At 42.5% G+C, this 14,978-nt stretch overlaps 1 protein-coding gene across 1 annotated transcript in view; it reads right to left on the bottom strand.

Moving 5' to 3' along the window:
• Positions 1-3,838: 3,838 nt before the first annotated feature.
• Positions 3,839-14,978, bottom strand: part of CAPG (capping actin protein, gelsolin like) — a 54,207-nt gene continuing 43,067 nt past the window's right edge. The window contains exons 5-9 of the mRNA XM_078665353.1: positions 14,755-14,904; positions 11,966-12,058; positions 8,060-8,192; positions 5,709-5,797; positions 3,839-4,016 (exon numbers count right to left, since the gene is read on the bottom strand). Of these exons, the coding sequence (XP_078521479.1) occupies positions 3,951-4,016; positions 5,709-5,797; positions 8,060-8,192; positions 11,966-12,058; positions 14,755-14,904 (531 nt within the window). The 3' untranslated portion in view covers positions 3,839-3,950. The remainder of the gene's footprint in view (positions 4,017-5,708; positions 5,798-8,059; positions 8,193-11,965; positions 12,059-14,754; positions 14,905-14,978) is intronic.

Genomic DNA, 14,978 nt, shown 5'->3' with positions numbered 1-14,978 from the left:
GAACGCACAGGTTGTTAATATGCATTAGTTCAGCATGCAATGCGTTATACCGACTTGCCTTCGAGGTGCTCCGGACTTTGGAATTGGATCATTTACTATTCCAACTCCAGTCTACTCAACAGTAGGGAAGATGTTGGACAACATCATTCCACCATTGCACCCACTCTAACACAAGTCGTTGAAACAACTCGCGTTCTGAACAAATGTGTGCTAATGGCACGTTTGTTCTATTGCCAGCACTGTGAAAGCACAGCGTGGTGCACTAAGTTAGTGCACCACGCTGTGCTTTCACAGTGCTGGCAATAGAACGAACGTGCCGTTAGTCTTACGGCACGTTCGTTCTATTGCCAGCACTGTGAAAGCACAGCGTGATTTCGGCTTCATCCTAAAGGAGGTTTCCCATGTTGCTTCCCTATTTGCATACCTTCCGCTTTGGACTTGCTTACAGAGTGCAGTGAAAATGCAAATATTTGTCCTTATAAAATTTGTGTAATTAAAAATCTCATGCAAAACATACAAAATGCATTTTGTGCAAGCTTAAGTTTTTACACGACGACATTAGAGAAAAAAAATACACATACTGGCAGGAGCCTAGTTCTAGCTGTCTCAGTCCAGTCATGTAGCAATTTTTTTTACTCAAACAAGTCTCCCATGGGCAAAAATGTAAGCATCAGCTGGAGAAAGATATTTTATATAAACTATGCACCTACTGATTTTGGGAATTGCATGAGATGTATTTATAAAAGTAACTTGCCCAAAACTCCCTGCCTACTTGACTCTGTATCTTTGAGGCTTTTGCTCGGCTTGATAATTTTGTTTGAAATAAAATGGGAAACATAGTTTACAACGCATGAGTTACAACTCGTGTCATTACAACGCTTTTTTTATATCGCAAAATCCATTACAACGCATGTCATTACATCTCAATCCATTACAATGCATTCCCCAAAGTAACGCCCCAGCGGAGTTATAATAGTAATTGCTTTGTAATGGATTGTGTGATGTAAAAAATGTGTTGTAATGACACGGGTTGTAACACGTGCGTTGTAAAGTGTCATATTCAAATAAAATACATGTGGCTACTTACAAAAATGACCCAATCTGCTGCAGATTTTAAAGTGTCCAAATTCCGTGGTTTATTGAAAATAGTTACTGCTCCGGATTTAGATTTTGCCTAATGTTGCCCATGGCTGGTCCATGCAATGCATAGCAATGCTTGTCGAGGTGTCGACACCCAATCATGCACTGCGTTTGGCACTTCATTGTAAACGAGTGATCGTGAAGAGTGAACGAGTGATTGCAAGAGGTCATCTCCACTGCTCTTACAGGGTTGGTGCATTAAATTTACCCACACACTTTCAGAAATTGGCAGTATATTCATTATCCCCGACTTACTGGGATGGCAATTAAATACTGTGTCCTCTACACTGTGTCCTCTTCTCCCATTGCCTGTTACAACTGGGGATTGGAAATTCTACAACAAAAAGTCAGCGAAGGCAAGATTGTATTTACTTATGTTCTGTAATAGGAGCGCCTGTGTGTTGCCTAGGACTATTTAGAGTTCAATTGAGAGGCAACTGGAGGGAACTGAAAATATCTACTTTTAGATGCAGGTTTAGAGTAGGGTGGTCAGAGGCTATTCTGTTGGAGTGCTGGAGGGCATTGCCCGAGGGACTGCCACTGGCAATATTTAGAGTTGTCCATCAGCCCTGTGGAAAATTCTAAACATTAGCAGGAACCACCATCACGCCGGATCCGCTCAGTGTTGTAAAGGTTTGACAGGTGGCTCCGTCAAACAGGATGGCCTTCCGCCAAAGTTTAACAAAGTGTTTATTTTTCCAAAACCAAACTAGAGAATGTTTTTGGAAAAGGTAAACTAATTGTCCCCACACCATGGGAGTTCCCTCCCATGAGGTGACAGGGGTGGGGTATCTTTTTAGCTGAAAGATTTGCTCCGATGAGAAAGCAAACAGGGATGAAGTTAGGCATTCACGCTAGGATAAAACGGCTGTATTTAGGACTGGTATAAAAGCGCTCTGGTGACAAATGGATATTACGCTCTTGCAGTTTGATTAGGCGTGATGCACTGGGAGACAGCAGACACGGAGGGGCAGATTTACTGAGATTTGATGCCAGGGGGAAGAGGACAGTGGTGCTCTCCCTGGGAGTTATCTTTGTGTCTATCTCTGGAAGATGGGGGGAGAAAATAGTAGTGAAATGGGGACAGGAGTGGTATCCCTTGGGCATATCTCCCAGTGTCCATCTCTGGTCAGACTGAGGACAGTAGGTGAAATAGGACAGTAGGTGAAATAGGACAGTGGTGCGATCCACTGGGTCCATCTCTGATCAGACAAAAAATACTAGCAGTAAGACGATACTGGCGCTGACCCCTTTAGAGTAACTCCCGAGCCCATCTCTGCTCACCATGAGGTACTAAGAGAATGGAATATTAGTAGTGCTGATCAGATAGGGGCTGTTGGAGAAAGGCCTTTTCTTGCTGCTAACTCTAGGTCCTATCATGGGAGTAGGAGATACGGAGCATAATATTACCAGGGCCTTGTATATTGTGCAAAACAAAATCAATTGATGGACAGAATGCAGAACGAGGTCATACATTCAACCCAGTACAGAGATCTGGGCCAAAATCCATCGTTTTTTACTCCCCACGCCATGCATTTTTCACCCAGAGTGTGACTGGTATGCCCAGACGTGGGTCGCGTGCTCTTCATGCCACTGGATTCACGCTGCGGTACAAAAGGGGGAGGTGATGGACGGAGCATCTGATCCAATTAAACACTCACACCCAGTCAGCAGATCTGGGTTTAATCCGTCACCGTTCTTTAGCCCACTCTGCCACCCCAGTTCAGACATGGCCATGGATTCACGCTAGCCTGGCTGATGAGGGGTGAAAACCCCAAACCGGTCCCAAGATGCTTTTTTCCAGTCCAGGGAGAACCTGGCTTGGCAGTCAGGCTGTATTGTCCCTACGGGGAACAGGGTTAAGACTGAATTGCAGATAGCTGGGTCTTAACTGGAATGGAACAGGGAGCAAAAACACGATGGATTTAGGCCCAGATCTCTGTACTGGTTTGACGGTTTGATATTGTGCAGCATTCTGTCAATCAGTTGTTCTTTTTGCACTTCTATATTGTGGTTGTTCCTAGAAATGTAATTTATGAAGTTATAAGTTACAGGAAAGACCTTAGCAAAATCTTCAACAAATGTTTTTGCCAAATGCACCTGCTGCTTGCAGGGCACCTGTTCTGCTCTAACCCTCCAGCACCTGAGGCTATGCGGGAAAGTACACCTGTCGCATACACCAGGCGTGGCCTCAGCACTTGTCACATCTAATCTGAAGCATAAACATCGTTCACAAAAGAAACATGGGTTGGACCGCCTCGAGGAAAGCTGCCAGGTCACTGGTGCATGAACCTGTCACTAGCTCAGACTCTCTGCAGCAGGGTACATTATATACACGCTTCAGCCTACAGCACATCGAGAGAGTAGCCATAGGGTGGGAAAAGGATGCAGAACCTGCAAGCGGAGATATATTTTCCAGAATCAGAGATGTGAATTTAATTTTTAATGTTAATTTGTTCAGGTCTAAGTAATTTTCTCTTTTATAATAATGCTTGGAGTGTTCTGATCTTTCCGTTTAGTGGACTTGCAGGTCCTAATCGGTCTGTAGATGAGCCAAGAGCTGGGAAAACTTTTGGTAGCCACAGGCTTTACAAATTACGTATAACAATAGTATTAATCAGTATACAGCACTACTTCAACACTTAGCAGTGACTACCTGCTCAATTTAAACTAGGAGAAAAAAAAAAATCGAAGTCACTAAATAACATAATTTTTTATTAAAATGCTTCATGACTGGCAAAAACTGAACAAAATATTCCTTTTGTGGGCAAGTGAATGGAAACTCCTTCCGAGCAGCCGGCAAAGGGGAGTTATGCCCAGGCCTTGAAGAACTGCTTGAAGAGTCCACTCTCGTTCTCCTCAGACACGATCTGCACCTGTGCATCAGAAAAAACAGGCATTGGTGAGAGGCCTGCATGATCCAAGACCTGCACAAACTAGAGCATCACCTTCAAGCGGTTGCTGACAGCACCTGGGTACATGTAGCCTGTCTGCCATGTCATATCATTTGCAGTGGTCTGGGTCGATTTGGTTCCAAACCAGATTCTACCTGGGTATTGTAATATCAGGCAGTAACCAATCAGCGCAGGAAGGATGCTAAGCAGGAGGCTTTACGACTGCTATACTACAGTAGATTGACACCAGCAATATCGAGATACAAGAATCTGGAGGTCAGAACAGACCGGGTCAAAATACCAAAAGGTAGGTGCATATAGGGAAGTATAGATTTACTATTCTTAACTCCACATCTATTTACCTTGATAACATATGTACTACGTAAAGTGTGTCTGTATATATATATATATATATATATATATATATATATATATATATATATATATATATATATAGTCAAGTCAAAGATAGCTTTATTCGGTATTTAAAAAAGACCATAAAAGCACAGAAGGAAAATACAAAACATATACATGGCATACATTAATTAGAGTTAAAAAACACGCTAATTTGCGTATGAATAAGTTAAGGAATAAAAAGCAAAAACATATTAAAAAACAGTTCATAAGGTGCAGGGAGCACACTCGGTCTAAAGGAAATGTATGTACTATTAGATGTGATTATGCACAAAATAATACAATTCTACAATCATTAATCAATAATCATTAGGCCATCGTCCCTCTGCATTTTACAGCAAATGTCAGGAATTTAATCTCTGCGTTCATAGTAGATTCATCTTGCAGCATGTACAATCTAATCAGTGCTGGTTTACATTTTCTCAGTCCCCACAGCTTTAAGATTGGTAACAAATACCTCTTTCTACCCCACTCATAGTAATTGCAAAAGAAGATGCAATGGATATTTGACTGGGTAGCTAAATCGTCACAGGGACAGTTTATCAATTTTGCAGACCAGTCATTTGGGGCCGGGAATGATATCAACCTATAGAAACAGTCAGTCCTCATCCGGGTAAGAAGCATTCTGTGATACCTTGAGAAAGCTGGGGTCAGGTAAGGATGTAAGCCAGGACCATGAAGAATGCGACGGTATGAGATGATTGTGGACTTGTTCCCATCTAGGTACCACCGCCTCTCCTCCAATAGGTCAAGGCATGCTACTTTCAAAGCTTTTTTAGTCATTTGTGTACATGAAGTGGGGGTTAGATAAAGTTCCGGGTGACCAATAGAGTTCAAATTTTTTAATATATATATATATATATATATATATATATATATATATATATATATATATATATATATATTTTTTTTTTTTTTAATAGATACAGAAACTCTGGACTTACTAGTCGATATTTAGATTTCATTGTTTGGTCCTTGATATTCTGTTCCATTGATACTGTAGGTTCAATATTCAGGGTGCACACCTTGTATAACAGCCTCTACTTTGTGCTCCCAGTTATTTGACTCTAGAAGTATACATTAAAATACACACAAGCACCTTTTTGCTGGTACTTCGGATGGAAAAGTATACGCCAAAATAGAAAAAAATGTTATCTGAAAATTGCACATCTGGAAAAAGCAGTCCAACTGAAGCCATTTTTGGTGGAACAACAACTCATTTTGTGCTCTTGAAAGATTTCCCTGAAGAGGCTGTCTCACCTGCGTTGTGCTAGAATATTTCATTTGTGTGATGAACTCGTTAGCCATGTCCAAGGACTTCTGCCGTTCTTCCTTGTTGGCCTTCTTGCCTGAGTAGAAAGAGAGCAGGGATAGATTTAGAGGGGGGACACAGGCATGGATTCACCAAAATGCAGAAGAAATATATCATCAACTCCTTCACCTCCTAATAAGACAGTGTTGACAGTGAGTTCCACCCTGCCACTCAGCTTCCTACTTTCTGCTCAGGGGATTCTGTGGCTCACAGCCTCGCTTCTCTTTTTTCCTCTATTTACCACGGTCTCCGTGACCCTTAAAACCAGGGAGAGCCAGGGGTATCACCGATATGGCCAGGGTTAGTACATCCAACCCCCAGGTACCTCTAATTGGCATTCATGGTGATTCTTTGCCCACACGAAAACATACACTTTAGCAGGGTCAGGGGGTGGAAACTCTGGTCAATCCATGCAGCAAACCCGGGATCAAACTCTCAAGGACCATGCTACCTTGTATAATTTCATTGGCCCAATGAATGAGCATGTCTGCAGGATGCACCAGGCAGGAGTGCAAGCGTGAGACATGCCCCAGAGCGTGCACCGACTTAAGGCTGCATCTCAGTTGATCAGGTCAGGAAACCCTCTGTTCTCATTCATAGCGCACTCATATGAATGAACTCTACTTTTGAACTTTCAATCTCCCGGGGCATTCTGGGAAGAGTAGTCCTATGATACATCTTCTGGCATGCATATTCCACGAGTCATGGGGAAACAAGGGTTAGACTTCAATCACACGCTGTAGGGTTTCATTAGCACCTTCACCGCTTAGATGTCTTCAATGACTCTGGAATGAGGAGTCTCTTTGGGTTTAGTTGGTTTCTTTAATGCAACGGTGATGCAAGGCCACCGCATTCCGCATCACAAACAATGCCTTAGACAAAAGTACTTAGAGACATATTTATGAGAGGTTTGAGTCATGCTGGCAACCCACAATGTAGTACATGTACGATGCAAACCTTTATGACAGATAAATGAAGCCAAGCAAAACCACTTTGCGTGGCTCTGTGTGGCTTCATAAACCTGGAGTAAGGTAACGCAGCGAAAATCACTGTTGCGCTACTCTGCCCTTGGTAGGTGTCCCATTGGGGTTGCAGTGGGTGTTCCCATGCAACTCTCATGGAATTTTACATGCACCTTCCCAGGGGAGGATGAGGAGAAATAGCTTTTTGCAAGGGTAGTGGTACATTGCCTTACTTTCAGGAAACGAAGCTGCACAGTGCATGGGTTCTGCGATGAGAAGCGGACTGTGTGCTCCACCAGGATCAGAGAGCAGTGGCAAGATGTGCAGAAGAGTAAGAAATGGCATTTTCTACATGCAGATGTTGGCACATGATTTGTTTTCAGTTTGATTCGTAAAGACTGCCTGATTTGGATGCTTATAATAATCATAGTGGAGGGTGACAAAGGAGGCCTGTTCTCCAGAGCAGCCACCATACGTGCTGCTCCAAGTCTTCGTTGGCATTAGAGACCAACAACCCATCTGCGGCCTTTCAATTCAAGGGGGGTGGAGGGGAGGGAAGAGGAGAGGGTGGAGATGAGCAGTACTTTGGAAATGCAAATTTTTTTTGTGGGAGACTACAGGATGCATAGTACAGTGCCAAACTTTACTCATGAAAATCAGAGCATTATTCCATTTGTTGACTTGTTTTCTTACTTTTAAGATCCTAGTTCTACCAAACATGCCCTTCAGTGTAGAGAACATAGCGGAGATTGCCACATTTTCTACTATTGGTTATCTTTGATCTAGCCACATCTACACATGGAGTTAGTCTTCCAGCTCAGTAATGAAGTAATCAGTGCAAGGAAACTACAAAGAACTTTCTCTAGTAATTAGTTTCCTCCTTGTCCAGGCATGTCCTTGGATATCTTATTTTCTGCTGGTTTCCCAATCTGCAAATCTCCGTGTCGACTAGTTCTACCAACTGGTATTATCAAAGGAAATATATTAGGTTCTGCTAAAAATTGCTTGTTCAATCCTAGCTTTATTCTCCAGCTAATAATCGGGTATGTCATGCAGTGAGGTGACATCTCTTATGGGTTCCCAGTGGGCCATGTCTATTGCAAGCAATGTCATTCAATGTTGTGAAAGGATTAACCTACCACAATGCACAGTACAGGTTCTGAATGGTGATTTTTAACGGCATTACATATATCATTAAGTTTTGAGCAGGGCAATGCTCCAAAGAGATACAGTTTGCCTAACAGACTTAAAACAATCAAAGACATATCAGACCCCCCGTTCACCTTCCCTATGCACCCTCCCACCCTTTGACATCACCACATGACCCACCACCGCACCTTTCCAGATGAAGATTCTTCCATTCTTGCCATTGTCCAGGATAAAGCAATCGTTGGAGTCGAGCAGCTGCTTGGCGAAGGGACTGCTGTCACTCACCTTGGTCAGGTCCAACTTACCACTGGCATTGGAGACCTAAAGCCAGAGAAGAAAGACATTGAGGTCACCTCAAGGGGTCAGATTTGGGAGAGTGGAAATAGGAAGCAAAGTAGATCACACTTCGCCAGAGATACAGCAGTAGTGAGAAGTACAGTAAAGTGCATCTAAACTCCCAGCTTTTGTTACTGCAGAGGAGATCAAGAAGCAATAGTATGAAACTGGGGGAAAAAGACCAGTGAATGAAAAGTGCAGAAATAAAGTATTTTATTTCAAAAGATCCTACACAATCACACATTGAAAATGATAGCAAGAATGAAATGACAAAGCTGGAGACTCAACAGGATAGGCCTCCTTCAAAAAGGTATGCAGGGTAGTCTGGCAGATAATGTGAACATTCACACATGACAATCTCTGAACCTCATGCATTGTTGAAGTTATTTCTGTATTAGACTCTTGCTCTGATGTGAGACTTGAATCAAGTGTTTTATTGCAGCCATTTTCTCAGTAGCTTTGTACAGCTGCGTTAGCATTTGTTTCACCATTTCGGTTCAGAAGTGTGGCATCCAGCTAATTTTCACTGCTATTTGCGTCATTTCTGGAGAATGTAAAACTCAGCAATGTTGCCGTATATCATGTCTGTATTCGTCATGCAGTGTAAGGTAGGCCTTCCCTACAATATCACAATGTCACAAACCTAGGGTTACCTTGTACCATGCAGTTCAGCGCATATGAGTATTATGCTGCAATGTGGATCCCAAATGGTGTCTCTTGTACACCAAAAATACTTCCCACCAAGGGAACGACAATGGGAGGAAAGCTTGCATCTGCGTTAGCCAATGAGTTGCTGAGCAGGAGCTATCTGGAAGCCACACACACACACACACACACACAATCTCAACAGTACCTGTGGCCACTTTCCATGCTCACTTCCTTCATCCTCCCTCCCATCACAGAAAAGGTCTTGGCATTCCAGCCAGAATGCCCCTCCCTCACCACCCCACCCCCAACTGCTTGGCATTCTCCAACCTCCCTGCCTCAAAAACAAATCAAATGCCTGCCTTCCCAAAACCCAGCACAATGTCCCTTAGAGCTGAGAACAAACAAAAAAAACATACCTTGTCTATTGAATGAACATTGGTCTTATAAAGTACTCAGTTACTCTCAAAAGGTTGTCGTGGTGTTAAGCTACAGAAAGCAGGTGCATACCGAGACGAGTTTTTTTTTTTTTTTTTTTTTTTTAAATACAGGTTTTCTAAACTGGTTATGACGGATGAACTCTCTAATCTCATTTGGCAGAGTTACAATGCTATGCAGTCTGGTTTGAAAGGATGTTCTACCATCCTGGCTATTTAAACCCTGGGCAGGAATAACAGGTTGACAGAGGCCCATTGAAAGTGGAAGGATAAATGAGTGATCAGTTTTTGAAGACAAATCGTAACCAGTGATTTTCTAGGCTTTGTGACAGACATTTTAAAATGGTGCATTTTGCCACCAGGAGCTAAGGCAGCGAATGGAGAGGATGGCATTCTGTTACCCGAAAAAGAAGGCGTGTTGCCATATTTTGAACATGCGACATTCAGAGAGTTTAGTAAGCCAAGATAGAATCAATTACAATAGTCCTATAGCCCACCTCAAGGATTTTCATTGCACCCTCTCATACGCAGGTACAAATATAAACAGTGATGCAACACAACCCCGCCCAAGTCATTGTTCATTTTCAAATATAATAATTGATTGGACTTGCCCCAAACCTTAAAGCAAACGTTCTACCACCTCACTATACGGATATATAACAATAAATACTTTGCCTCCAACCTCCCTCATTGTCCAGAGGGCTCTCCCACCATATCCTTCTGAGACAGTGCAGCTCCTCGCTCTCCACGAGCACCTGGTAAGGCCAACATCTGTTCAGTGACTGTCAGCCGGCCGTGGCCCTGTCTACTCTACACCTCGCTTGTCCCACTAGTCTGATAGGGCCAGGGAAGCCAGCATAGACGCAGCGAATATTGTACACCACTGCGTACAGTGGAAGATGCCTCTGCCGATACCTGCCAAACCCACCAGAATAGCACTTTGATCCGCCAACTGATTTCTGCCAGAGGATAAGACATATGGACATACATTTCTGATTGTAGCTTGGAAAAACAGCCTACCACATGCACTTAAACAGATCATTGCAACATTAACTCATCACTGGTAGGTTTTTCCATCAGCATAGAAACAAAGGACATGCCTTTAGAACTATTGTAAGCAAATTGAATTATAAGCCTATGATTTTCAATACACAATGTTTCCATTACAGTTAAGGAAATAAGGGTGAGAGCAGGAGTAAAGTGACACAGAATGAAAGAAACTGAAGAGGGGAGATTGAAGCTTGAGACAGTAAGGGCCTACTTGACTGACAGTTTTATGTCATTATATACAATAAAGTATCCCTTGCATAAACTGAATAATCCTGTAAAGATCAGAGGGGCAGCACTTACTATGTAGATGCCGGGCTCCCGCCATCTGCAATCACAATAATTATAGGACCATTTACAGATTCAGGTAACTTTCAGTGGTAATACAGGCCCCGCAGCCCCTGCGGCGCGGGGGTGCCGAGCCTCCAGGGGGCCCCCTAATCACAGTACTCTGGCCAGATAGCTCCTTTTTCAGTACGGAGGGGGCCCCTCCCTGTACCTTATAGGGGGCCTCACAAGTCTCGTTACACCAGTGGTAAGTTTACATACAATAATTTACCCTAAAAAGCTGCCTTGAGCATATCAGTGATTGTGGCATACTGAACACTAGTTCTATACCTTCGGGGCTACTCACAAAGGTAACTTAGACTAGTGACCAATTTACACATTTACTCTTACACTTTTGAGTCACTTAGCACTCATAGCCAACAGTTGTAGAGTGTTAAGTTACTCAAAAGTGAAAACTTACAAGTCTCCATCCCCAGGAAGGGGATGGAGCGAAATGTATGAGTGTAAGTTACCGCTGCCAAAAAGAAACTATAGTAAGTCCAGCACCAGCACCACACAAACATTCACTGATACTGCAACACCCTCCCATAGAAAATAATTGAGGCAGGGACCTACAAGGAAACCCATCAGAATGAATGTTAAATTAAGTTATTTAAAATGGTTAAAAAAAAAAATGCACTTAAATGTTGAAAAAAAAAAAACAACTAACATTTGTCAATTAGAAAATATTTTAACAACAGTTTTGGAATTTTAAAAGTAATCAAAGACTACATTTCTTTTAATTAATTCTATGCACCACTTAACATAATAAAAATATGTTGGGGAAAAATAACGTATTTAATATATTAAAATTTATTTCACAATATTTAATGCTGTATCATTTATTCTGAGCTGAAGTAGTTTAATACGGTTTGGGACCAGTTTTTTGCTGTAGTAACTTTGAGGCGAGTGCACGTCCCTCCTTAAACTTATTACATCACTCCTTATTCCCGCCTAATCATGTAAGTTTTAGTAGTTAATATTTCTTTTTTCTCCCGCTACTCTATGTCCCTCCCACATTTACTACTAAAAAGTATACTTAGATCTATGGCGACACTGCAGTAGGAGGTTAGGCACAACAGGAGATCTAGGCATAAAATAAAAGACAGTGGAGGTGGACACAAAACCTCTCCTGTAAGTATGTACATTTATTAATAGCATTTTGCAAGATGTATGTGGTAGAACAAAATGTACTACAAAAGCAGCTTGTGAATAGGCCCTCATGTTTATTATTGCGGCCTAAATGCATGCTACACCTGCTCACCAAGTGTGTTAACACAGTTTAAAGCATACTAGACTTACCTTGTACAGCACAGCAGCATGTGCATTCTGTTCATCAGCCTGTTTGTCCTCCTCTGGGTTCCCTTCCTTCAGGGCAGGTTTTGCACCCAGGATCTGTTTAAGAGGAGGGAAAGAAATGAACACTTTAAGTCTGAGCCCAAGAGAACTGAAGTTAATTGGAAGGATATTTAATGTAAATTAGCACTCGCACTTATCAGTATAACAGTGAAAACATTGGGCCTGATTCACAGAACTAACTCAAGACAAAATCCTAAACTTACTACCATTTTGGTATTCACAGAATTTAGGAGTCCTAACTTAAGGACTACTAAATGCCTTCTGTGAATACTGAAAGTCCTAAAACTAGGATTGTTCCTCAATTTAGTAGCAGTAAAGTTAGGACTCCCAACTTTAGGACTCCTAAATGCCTTCTGTGAATATTGAAAGTCCTAAAAAAAAAATGAGGATTTCTCAACTTTGCTACTACTAAACTGAGAAAAATCCTAATTTTATGACTTTCGATATTCAGAGAAGGCACTTAGGAGCCCTAAAGTTAGGACTCCTAACTTCAGTGAATACCGAAATGATTAAGTGCCTTCTGTGAATATGAAAATGGTAGTAAGTTTAGGATTTTGTCTTCAGTTAGTTCTGTGAATAGGGCCCATTAGATTTAACTATCAAAGATGATGCAGCCATTGCATGAACTCTGCTGGAGTAAGTATTGTGGTTCCTCCCATACCCAGAACAACCATTGCCCCAAGCCACCTACCTTTCCAACATCACCTTGCTCCATTTGCCATAGCCAATCATTGTTTTTGCTGTTCAAGTCTAGCAACTCATCATCCCTGGTCATGCTATCTATCCAAGGGCCACATCTGTCCTCTCCCCCTGGCCAACCACTGTCTACTTCACAACATGCAGAATCAATTACTGCATCTTTCTCTTCTGGTACCTGACCAGCCACGGTCTCTACTGCACCACATACAGAATCAACCTGTGAATCTCCTCCTTGTACCTGGCTAAGCGCCATCTGAAGCTCATCTATCTTTTGAACCAGCACCTTTGTCCCCTCTGCCTCTACAGAAAAATATTGGGAGAAGGAAAAGACATTCAGTTTTCCTTGTTTAACTGAGGCTGTTATACTCTGGGACCTGCCTTTCAACTTGCCCGCTGGCTCGGGCTGCAAGCCATGGGTCGTCAAAACTCAACTGACAGGATAACCCCCAACTTTCTGGCACTATGCTGCAGGTTTTACCACTCAAAAGTGTACTGGTCCTGCTAACTTGGTCCTAGTATGATATAAAGTGTACCTAGGAATTACGGTATAAATGTCACTCGTGGACTGCAGCACATATGTGTGCCACCACTACAGTGACAAAGTGAAAATGTGGTTCTAGGCCTGCCACTGCATCCTAGTTTTGCAGTGTTTAAACTGCAAACCCAACATGGTAAAATACACCCTTTTGCCAAGTCCAAACTATCCTTTTTAATATGTATAAATCACCCATGGTACTATGTAATAAAAAGAAGGACTGGTTTATTTTATGTTTTTTTTATGTCCTGAAAATGCATGCGTTTTCAATAGCAAGGCTGGCAGTCCAATTGCCTAACTTGGGTTACAATAGCCCAACCGTTAGTGCTCACTTCTATTTGAGACCCCCAAATCTAGTACTTCGAGGTATTACATTAATTCTTGAATTAAACCAGACAGTGTGGAAGTTGGATTTAAAGTAACTTTTAATATAACTGGACCTATAGAAAGTTATCACTTTTTGGCCCCAAATTGTTAGTAGCAATTTTTGACATCCTGCCGGGAGGTGTGAATTGCTCCCAGGAACAGTGATCAAAAGACATGTTAGTGGGAGAAGGTGGGACCTCCCAGTGACAGGATGGAAAGAGGGCTGTGCCTGCAGATGGCCCAGCTTCAAACAAGCCCCCGTCTCTGATAAGCAAATGTAAGCCACACTCAAGCTTGCCCTCTCCTTTGTATAGGTAGAGAGGCTGGCATGGCTTTCAGAGGAGGAAAAACAGTTGCAGAACTGGTTTGTTGAGAGGTGGTTCATTATACTGGACACCACGGGTGTACTCGCAGCTCTGACTCAGGGAAGAAGGGTTCTGACATCTTGGATTTAGGCAGAGAGATGCACTGTGGCATTGTTTTGAGCCGATCCTTCAGGAAGTGATGTAAGAGTGGGTAGGGTTGAACTGTGAGAAGTAGGGCCCTCACTTGTTAGGGAGTTCTCCCCAGCCAAAAACTCAAATTGGCAAAAAAGACACACCTGGCATCCAGTCGCAGAACACTAATGGACTTTGAAAGAATAAGAGGTTTCACCAAGAAAGACTGCACCTGCTGAATCAAGACTTCAAAGAAAGATACCCAAGGTCAGCTGCCAAGAATGACCAATTTCACTTTGATAGCATCTTCATCAAGTCAGACATGACACTTAACTGGCCCTATTCCTGTTTTAGTCTCTCCCCTCCCTCATGGGCAGCTGTCACCTCTCTACTGCCTTCTCTATCAGCAGTCACAGGACTAACCGTTGCTCCCGGTGCACCTGTAACCAAACATCAGACCGCTCTGTCCGCACACTTGGCCAACATAATGCTTCCAGCATTTTGTCTGACAAGTCTTTGCATTCAGTCTTCCATTTGCATGCCTTTCACTAATTTCTCCATTGCCAAATGATCTCTTGTTTGTTTACTCACTGTCTCCCCACCTAAATCTACAACTTCCCTTTTTTCCATTGCACGCATGGCACCACTTTGTCCTTTTCTCAGCTATCCTTTCCTCTAATCTTCCTTTTACTAACCTTAATCATATCATCAGGCTCCTCCCCTTCCTGCACGATCTCCACATGAGCCTTTGAATTCCGCTCATTGTCCCGGATCTGGTTGGCAACGTCCTTTGCTTTGTTGCGCTCTAGGATGTTCGACTGTGAACCGCTCCAGACAAAGAGTTTCTGAAACATAGATCAGGATGAGAATTAGTCTTTGGTTTCCATGCATTTGAATATTACTCCCCGAGACCAAGAGC

The sequence above is a fragment of the Lissotriton helveticus genome, chromosome 1_1, assembly GCF_964261635.1.
Source record: "Lissotriton helveticus chromosome 1_1, aLisHel1.1, whole genome shotgun sequence".
In the NCBI taxonomy this organism is placed as follows: Eukaryota; Metazoa; Chordata; class Amphibia; order Caudata; family Salamandridae; genus Lissotriton; species Lissotriton helveticus.
Note: the sequence above shows the minus strand (reverse complement) of the source record. Positions and strands in the feature narration are given on the sequence as shown.